This window comes from Lipophrys pholis, assembly GCF_963383615.2.
Source record: "Lipophrys pholis genome assembly, chromosome: 22".
NCBI lineage: Eukaryota > Metazoa > Chordata > Actinopteri > Blenniiformes > Blenniidae > Lipophrys > Lipophrys pholis.
In genome coordinates, this window is record NC_137644.1 from 1,542,001 (window position 1) to 1,551,247 (window position 9,247).

Consider the following 9,247-nt stretch of genomic DNA (forward strand, 5'->3'; position numbering starts at 1 on the left):
TAATTCCAGGTCAGGGACACCTGGGGAGGAACTTGTGTGATTGTCAGGTAGATAACAGGTACTAGCCTAGCATGCTAGTTAGCATGCTAACAAGATTTGTTCAATTGAGCTGATGATTGGGGGGTGGCCTGAAGGGGGGGGCTCGCGTTAAGGATCTCTAGCTAATTCGCCGGGTCCCGCCCACTTTGACCCCACCCTAGGGTTCAGGTTACAGGACCAACCCTGGCTGAAACTGGCTAATGTGTGTTATGTTGGGAAGCTAACATGCTAACATCAATCAGCGCCGGGAGGCAGGCACAAACACTTCTCTGGAGTACTACTCTGGAATTTTCTAGTTTTCGCTTCCATCACTGGGCCTGCAACATCGACAAGCTCCTTTTTTTAGAACACATGTAAGGTAATAGATGATTGACCGCCGTGGGCACTGCTTGAAAGTTCATCCTCACGCCTCTCTCTTTGGTTGGTGGTGTGTTCTCAACTGCTGATGACCTTTAGACAGGTTAGTCCTGTCGTGTCTCGAATCGGACCACAAACACCTTCTGGTTCGTCCGTAGAAGAAGAACTCAAGCAGAGTCAAAAATGACCAAAGTCAAAGATCTTCCAAGTCAAACAAAAGTGTTTATTGTCGACACCAACAGGTTAAACACCGTGAGTACACCCCGGAGTGACCTGACTCTATCCCTCTGCAACCCGACCTTTTATACCCAAGGGCTGGGGGTAGACTCTACCCCTGATCATCACCCCAGCTGTCATTACCTCATCCCTCATCAAATTTCATATCATACTTTGTGGGACCAAGGTGGTGACCTTGATTCCCAGGCTTCCCAGAGGGCCTTGGCACTCGTCCCAGACACCTGTTGCTACATAGACACACAACGAACTCAGAAGCAGGCAGGATGCCACTTCTGGACGTTTGCATGAAATGGATTCCAACTTGGAGAAGCTGGGCGCCCTGAGGGGACGCTAAAATAAAGAAATGGCCACAGATTTGGATTTAAACTCGCTGGAGACCAGAGACTTGTACTCAGAGTGCTACAAAACAAGACACCCTGACCTCAAAACATCTCTAATCTTCATTGGATTCCCATGACAACCAGAGGTTGTTTACATTCTCTCCTAGGATAAAGACGCAACAAAGGCTCTGCCCCCCACCTTGCCCTTATCTTCACACCCTTTCCCCCCAAGGAACTATCTCTGACCAGAACTTATCTGAGGTCGTCTCACATCATCAGAGGCCGGACGGACTGGAAGGAGGAATAACTCAGAACTGTCCCCGCCTCCGCTGCCCCCCCCCCCCCCCCCCCCCCCCCCCAGCGGTTGAGGGTCTCTTCGCGGTCGCGCCGGAAACTGGCTGCGTAGCAAATGGGAGGCTCATGATCGACTGGGGGTAACCTCTCTCCTGCAACCCCCCCCCCCCCCCCCCCCCCACCCCACCCCGTGGAATCCTATGTGCTCTGTCTTGTGACATGTACTATGTTGTAATATGCTGGATGCTAAATGTGCTGAGGTGTTTTTTCTTATATTCCAGACTTTACTCTAAGGAGTACTGTCTGCAATGTGACTTCTTTTTTTCTCCTCCCTCTCCCAATGTTGTCTTCTTCTTTCCATCTGTGCTTGATGTAATTTCGTTGTACTGAAAAGTAGAATGACAATAAAATGAATCTTGAAATCTTGAATCTTGAATCTTGAATCATTAGGATACACATTCTATGCTACACACTCGTGTCCTTGACCCGTACCAGAGGTGGCAGTTGGAGCTGTGCTCCTCACTCAGCCAGCTGGTAGCCAGCAAGGGAGCCCTGAACACAATCAGCTGGGGAACCCCACTGGCCTTCCACCTGGCCCAGCTGAACGGTTGACCCTACAGCTCACAGCTCCACAGCACCCTCTGCTGGTCAGATGCACCTTCTACAGCTCAGCAGTACGTTCTACAGTCCCAAACCAAAGGTAACAAACACACTAATGATCTGGAACCAATTCAGGAAAGCTTTTGGTCTGCACACACCATCCTGTCAATCACCAACTAACTGCAGTCACCTCTTTCCCCCCTCAGGTTCTGACCAGGTTTTCGGTACCAGGTCTGATGGAGGTTTGGTGACTGTTGATGACGTCTTCAGTGACGACATCTTTTCTTCTCTCACTGACTCGGCATTGAAATTCAACTTGCCAGGTCCTCACCTATTCTGTTTCTTTCAGATTAGACATTGTGTGAAAACTTTCTTCCCCATTTTCCCAATGGACCACCAGAATCGTTGTTAGACCAGGTCTTGACTCTCAGTATTAGACGGAAAGGCCTTATAGGAACCATATGCAATTATATCTACAGTCTGTCTCCAAACCGTCTGAGCTCTCTGAGGTCCACCTGGGGTCAAGACCTCGGGATCCCCTTATCTGGTGAAATCTGCCAGGAGATATTAAATAGTGTTCACACATCTTCTATTTGTGCAAGACAGAACTTCTTACAGTGTAAAATTTGCATAGAGTGTATTTCAATAACGCTAAACTGGCATGTCAGCCATAGTTTGTCCCAGTATTGTTTGATGTTTGGGCAAAACCAAAATATATGTGTGTGTGGTCTACTACATCCATCTCTCCTCATGATCTCCAGCATGGCTGCTGGGTTGAGGTCACTCCCCTCTTGGTTTTAGCAGTAATAAAATATCTAATCCCATGTTTCCAGGTAGATTCTCTCCAGGTCCTGGAGCTCGAGGACGTTCACTGTGTTTTACACGTAACAATACATTCTTCGTCTGAGGTGTGTTCTCCAAGCTCCTTCTCCCATTCCTCTTTGATATAGAGAGATGAAGTATTTCTTGTGGGACTTTAAACCTTTGTATAGAGCTGAAATGACGATGATAGTGATCATGTTTCCTGCTGTAGTTTCTCAGAGCTCTGCAGCTGGCCTGGTTCAGTCCTGGTCCACATTGAGGTAGAACCTTTATCTGCCCGTTGCTGTGACGCTTCATCATGAGGAGCAGGTAGAAATCCTGGATCCTGGAACACAAACCAACACAAAGTCTGTCTCTCTCCCTCTAACTTAGATTTCTCCACCACTGTCTTCTGTATGTCAGTTGAAGTTTTGATCATAGGTTTACTTGATTATCTAAATGATCCATTAAGCCTCAGTCTGCTATTAAATTCTATTCTTCTTTGTGTTTCATATTTATTTCTAAACTTTCCCATGTTGCTGGGTTTCCCCTCATGCACCAGTATATCAGGGCTCCATTTGTGCAGCGTAGAAATATTCTTTGAAGACGGGTAGTGCCCGTCCTCCTTTATCTTTTGGGAACTGCAGAGTTTTGAATCTGATCCTGGGTTTCTTTCCTCCCAGATAAACCTCGATATCCTGTCGTCCCATTCTATCAATAGTTTTTGTGGAATCATCACTGGTCGGGATTAAAGAGATTTAGAAGCCTCGGGAAAATATTCCTATTTATTATTTCTATCCTGGAGCTGAGATCCAAGCAGCCAACTGACCGTCTCTCCAAGTCTTTCCTGATGTTTTGATTTATTTCGCTGTAATTTGCTTCGTACAGTTTATCTATTCTTTTTGTAATATTGACTCCCAAATATTAGATTGGTTTCTCATTCCACATGAGCTTGTATGTTTCTCTGATCTCCTGTTCTGGGGAATAATTCATTAATAGAATCTGTGCTTTTACTACATTCATTTTATGTCCTGAGTCGTTTCCATAGATCCACAATAGTTTCATTGTTTTTGGGAAAGTTTCATTGGGTTGTGTTAAATATATTAATGTCATTAGCGAATAGTTTATGTTATTACTTTATGTTCTTCTGCTCGGATCATCTGGGCGAATGGTTCAATAAACAACGCAAAGAGGCTTCGTGATAACCAGCAGCGCCGCCTCGTCCCTCGGCTCACTAACCTCAATCCTTTTGTCAAATTTCTATTGATTTTTATCCTTGCTATATGTTCTTCATATATTGATCTAATACACTTCACTGATTTCTCATTAAATCCAATTTTTTCCAAGACTCAATAAAGAAAAGACCAACTCACACTATCTTTTTCTGCATTTATACTTGCTAAAATCTCTCTTCCTTTGTATATATAAACTATGTATATATGTATATACTCTATATGTAAACTCCTTATGTTATCTTCTGCTCGTCTTTCTTTAATAAATCCTGTTTGATCTTCATCGATCAAGTCCTGCATTACATTTTCTAATCTCTTAGATATTATAGAGGTATAAATCTTATAATCTACATTCAGTACCGATATTGGTCCGGAGTTGGTGCAGTATTCTTTATTCTTACCTGTCCCAAGACTATAGTTAAATAACTCATATAGAATAGGGGATTAACTCCTTTTTAAATATTTTATAAAAGGACGTCAGGTCCCGGTGATTTCTCAGATTTAGTCCAATTAATTGATTTCTTCTCCTGATATTACTGAAGTCAGCATTGTGTTCTGGTTTAAAGCTGCTGCTGGGGGATCAAAAAGGTTCTCATGTCCAACCTCTTGAAACTGAATATTTGTGTACTCCTCACATTTTGATTTCCCAAATATATTTCCACTAGAAGTCTAAATAATAATTATATTAAATAAAAACAAAAGCATGATCGGAGTCAATGCAATGTAAAACGAACTGGAACCTTAAGTTTTAGTTTTTAATGAGTCTATTTGCAATATTCCAGTTAAATGAACTGAGAAATAATGAAAAGCTGCGATGTTCACGATAAATCAATCAATGCAGGGTTAAAGCTTGAGCTCTGCCAGACTTCAGACTCAAACAAACCTCTAAACTAAAAACTCACCAATCCCAGCTCAATGACGTCCTGCAGGATTAACCTTATGAAAATGTCCTGCGCTTGTTTAACATCTTCTTCTTGTGTTTACTTCGTGATGGATTAGTGACAGTTCATCCTGACGTGGGAGAGGCAGCATGGAGGAGTCATCTATTTATTTATTTTATCAGCAATTTGAGAACAATAAGATGCTCGACTTCTATTATATAATCCCAATTTGTAGTATGTCACATTGTTTGTGTTCCACCCTCAAGTGTTAGAAACCAGCCCCCCCCGTGGCCCCTTGTGTGAGTGAGAGGCCCTGGTTGACGGGCGGGATGGATGCTTTGCGCATGCGCGGTGAGTCAGCTTCTCCAGCTTCCTCATCCTCATCTTCATCAGGGAGGATGATGGAGGATGGAAAGGAGGACTCTCTGCCTACTGACGACGAGTCGGACCAGACGACCGCCGACAACACGGTAACACCTCCTTTATACATCGCTCCTCCGCCGTCCCCGTGGCGTTACTCCGCCGTTACGTTACTCGTTACGTGTTTGGAGGAACCGGAGGAAACGGGTTTTAACGAGGTTTTAGAGGCTAGCTGTTAGCATGGTGGTTCATGGTAGCGTCTGTCGGAAGCTCAGGGGCGGTCCTGCTCAGGACAGGGGCCGCAGGCAGGGAGGGGACACCCTGAGTGGAGGGGGCACCCAACACATACACACACACTGGGGTTCCCCCTCCTGCTCCAGCTGCCCCGCTCCACTGGATCTGGTGACACCAGTTGTGTTTCTTGGTGACTTTGTAAATTTACTGGGACGAGGTACCTTATATATATTTATATATTTATAGATTAAGGCTGGGACGACACCATTTTGTCACCATTCGATGTTAATCCCGATTCTTGGGTGCCGATTCGATTTAAATTGTGATTCTGTAGTGACGATTGTCATGATTTTGTCCCTTATCTAAACATTATTGACTCCTTCACCCCGAGAAATATGTTAGTTACAAAAAACAACGCAAATCACATTCAGTCATTCACTGATTTATTATTTGAACAGAAAATAATTACAAAATAAAACCTCCATCTGAAATGAGGTAAACATGTAGGAAACAACACATTTGTACAGAACATTTGGTAAACCGACCTGGTTAATGTTCATGCAGCTCGTGCAGCTGGAACAGCAGCTGGTCACCATACCCAGGAGTTAGGCTGCTCCGCTGAGAAGTGACAGCGTCTCCAGCTGCAGAGGACACGTTCAGCAGAAACACTAGTCCCTGGTAGGCTCAGCTTGTCCAGCCTTGGAAGGAGAGGACACTCATCCTGAGGTTCTGTCCACCAGTCCAAGGCTTTGGTTTTTTCAACAAGTGGCAGGAACTGTTGTGTTGTAGTTCTTCAGCTCCTGTTCTGCAAAGTGAACAGCAGACGTCTGTGGTTGGACCGGAGCTTGGATCACATCTCCAGAAGTAACTCCAGAAGCCAAGTAACTCAGCCAGTGCTCCTCTTTCAGCAGTGGGGGACCCACCTCCTCTAGCTGCTGGGGCACCGTGATCCTCCTGCTCCAGCCTTTCCTCTGGTTCCTTTAATAAATATAGCACAGTAAGAGGAAAAATATAGTAACACACAAATTAAAGGTTTCACCTTTGACAGCTGCAACTTATTTCATTTAGTAAGGTTATATTGAAACACACTCAATTTATCCTTCTCTCACACACACACACACACACACACACACACACACACACACACACACACACACACACACACACACACACACACACACACGGGCTACTCGATTATAGAAAAAACAATAATCATAATAATCCTCGTCAATATTTAAATCACAATTCTTTGTCAAGCAAAAAAAAGTTAAATATATTCTTTAAATGTAAATAAAATCCTGAAATCAAGTGTGTTTAATTTTGCACGTGATGTGTCATATATTAAACAACTTAAAGTTGGTATTAATAATAGTTTTTCTGATGTGTGCCACGTTTTATTCTTTATAGATTCCCTAAATCGTCGAAGTTTGTTTTATTTAGCAAATGAAACGTGTGTCATCAAAAACTAAATTAATTAATTAATAAAAATATGTTATTATTGTAATCATTGAAATCGTAATCAAATTTTGATTAATTGCACACACACACACACACACACACACACACACACACACACACACACACACACACACTTACTTTTATAATTAGTATTTTATATTTTATTAACCTGGTGTTCATGAAGCTCAGTGGCTGCAGCTTTAGTGACCATTCTTACAAGTGTTCCTTGCTTCTCCTTTTCCGCTGCCGGCCGCCTTGCTTCTTGCCGAGCTTCACGTCCGGAAGGTGACGGTCGAGATGAGCGGCGATGTTAGTTGTGTTACCACAATCAGCTACACGTCCAGAGCAGAGTCTGACTCTGCACACAGCCTTTGTCATATCCAACTCTGTTTGCCCCGGGATTCAGCCAAACCCAAAGTATGCCCATACTTTAGATTTAAAGCGTACAGATGTGGGTTTAATCTCCGGTGTCGCTCTGTCCGCCATCTTTGTCTGCTTAAAAGGAAATCATAGCTGCAGCTCGTCTTCCTCGTGTGTGCAATCACTTTTTGGTGCATTAGTGCCACCCAGCAGTCGTTCACGAAAATGTGAAAAATACAAGAAAAAATAGAAAAAAATCGATTCTGGGAAGAAGAATCGATTTTTTAAATCGGCACCCAAAAAATTGCGATATATCATAAAATCAATTTTTCTTCCCACCCTTACCTTTTATAATGGAACTTTAACCTGAGGACACATTACTGAAACGCTGCACTGCTAAGTGCATTAGACAGCCCGTCTGACTGCCCATGCTCCATCTTAAACAGAAACCGAAGCTATGAGCTCATATCATTACACCGATAACCTGTTGATCTGTTCTTCGGTGGTGGAGGACGAACCCACACTCCTGGGCAGGATGGAGATCTGCGTGGCGGAGGCCGAGAAGAGGAGCGGGAAGAATGCAGTGGGCATGCAGGAGACGTTCACCGTGTACCTGATTGAGACCAGGTGAGTCGAGCATTGATTGGATGGAGCGGCTGTGGGCGTGGCTGTGGGCGTGGCTGTGGGCGTGGCTGTGGGCAGGGCTGGGGATGGTCTGATGACACTGATGGATGATGTGTGCAGGCCGCTGGATGCCGTGACAGAAGGTCGCAACCCGGCCCCGGACTCTTTGTGGAGGAGGTACAGCGATTTTGAACTGCTGCGGAACTACCTGATCGTGACCTACCCATACATCGTGGTTCCCCCTCTGCCTGAGAAGAGGGTGAGTTCGGGGTCCAGCTTCTGCGTGCTTTGGACCTCCGATCACACGATTGAAGCAAGAGAAACCAAAGCATCGACTCTCACTAAGGAATAAGACGTGTTTTCTGTGTTTCCTGCTCGCAGGCAGAGTTCGTGTGGCACAAGCTTTCTGCAGACAACATGGATCCCGACTTTGTGGAGCGCCGGAGGGTCGGGCTGGAGAACTTCCTGCTCCGCGTGGCCTCTCATCCAGTCATCTTCAATGACAAGATCCTCCAGCACTTCTTGACGGAGGTACAGCAGCTCGGTGCGGCTTCACTCACTGTTCCTCAACCCAGAGTCACCCCACATTTGTTCTGTGCTGCAGGAGCACGGCTGGAAGGACGTGGTGTACGACACCGGCTTCCAGGCGAAGGTACTGCACCTTTCTGGAGCTTCTCGTATCTGTAGCTGTCAGTGAGGATGATCTCCACTACCCTCAGAAGTGTTGTGTTAGTAACTGATTACTATTTTCATACAAGAACTAGGCCCATAGTGATACTGATACCAGTATTGAGTATCGGGATACTGCACGGAATGACACCAGCTGTCTTTCATCTGGTCTCACAGTGCGATGTAGGATCACTGATTTAGAGCCGAGACCAAAGATATCGTCACGATTCTCCCACGACTGCTGTATTTCGTCAGAGATGGCCAAAGATCCCAGGCTGTGTACCTCAGGCCTTTGTCTTTAGTCTCAGGTCTTCAGTTTGTAGTCGTAAGCCTTGGTCTTTCATCTTAGGTCTTCAGACTTTAGTCTTAGGCTGGCTAGAAAAGATTTTAGCAATCTTATAAGTTCACAGCGAGCTGCACTGTACGACATGAATCTAATAACCTTCGGCAAGACATGAAGTTTGCTGTGTGCAGATTGCACGATACTGTGTGTTGATCGCACGATGAACAAGAAGCTGAATCTCAGCCTACGATGGACGTGAGTCGACGTGAATGTGAAAGAAACAAACGTCATCAGTGAGCGCCATCCATCCACCGACTAGGAAAGCATGGACAGAGCCCTCGCCATTGTTCATGTGTCTGGAAAGATATCTCACCTAAAGACTAAGCTTCTGCTGCCACAGCTGCTCGGCTGTTTTCTTTCTTTACATCATATACTTTTTGACGTGTTGTGCCATCGTAGCCACCAAACATCTGTTTGGCTGATCAAGACCTGGTTTCC

General features: G+C 44.9%; 1 protein-coding gene across 2 annotated transcripts in view; it reads left to right on the forward strand.

Moving 5' to 3' along the window:
- The first annotated feature begins 5,115 nt into the window (after positions 1-5,115).
- The window catches only part of LOC308127452 (sorting nexin-4-like), an 11,313-nt gene continuing 7,181 nt past the window's right edge, over positions 5,116-9,247 (forward strand). Inside the window, exons 1-5 of one of the 2 annotated variants that reach the window (XM_080492506.1) lie at positions 5,116-5,231; positions 7,685-7,800; positions 7,918-8,056; positions 8,179-8,328; positions 8,402-8,449. In XM_080492506.1, coding sequence (XP_080348632.1) covers positions 5,160-5,231; positions 7,685-7,800; positions 7,918-8,056; positions 8,179-8,328; positions 8,402-8,449 — 525 coding nt within the window. In that variant the 5' untranslated portion in view covers positions 5,116-5,159. The remainder of the gene's footprint in view (positions 5,232-7,684; positions 7,801-7,917; positions 8,057-8,178; positions 8,329-8,401; positions 8,450-9,247) is intronic. The other variant, XM_080492507.1, reaches the window with a different exon arrangement.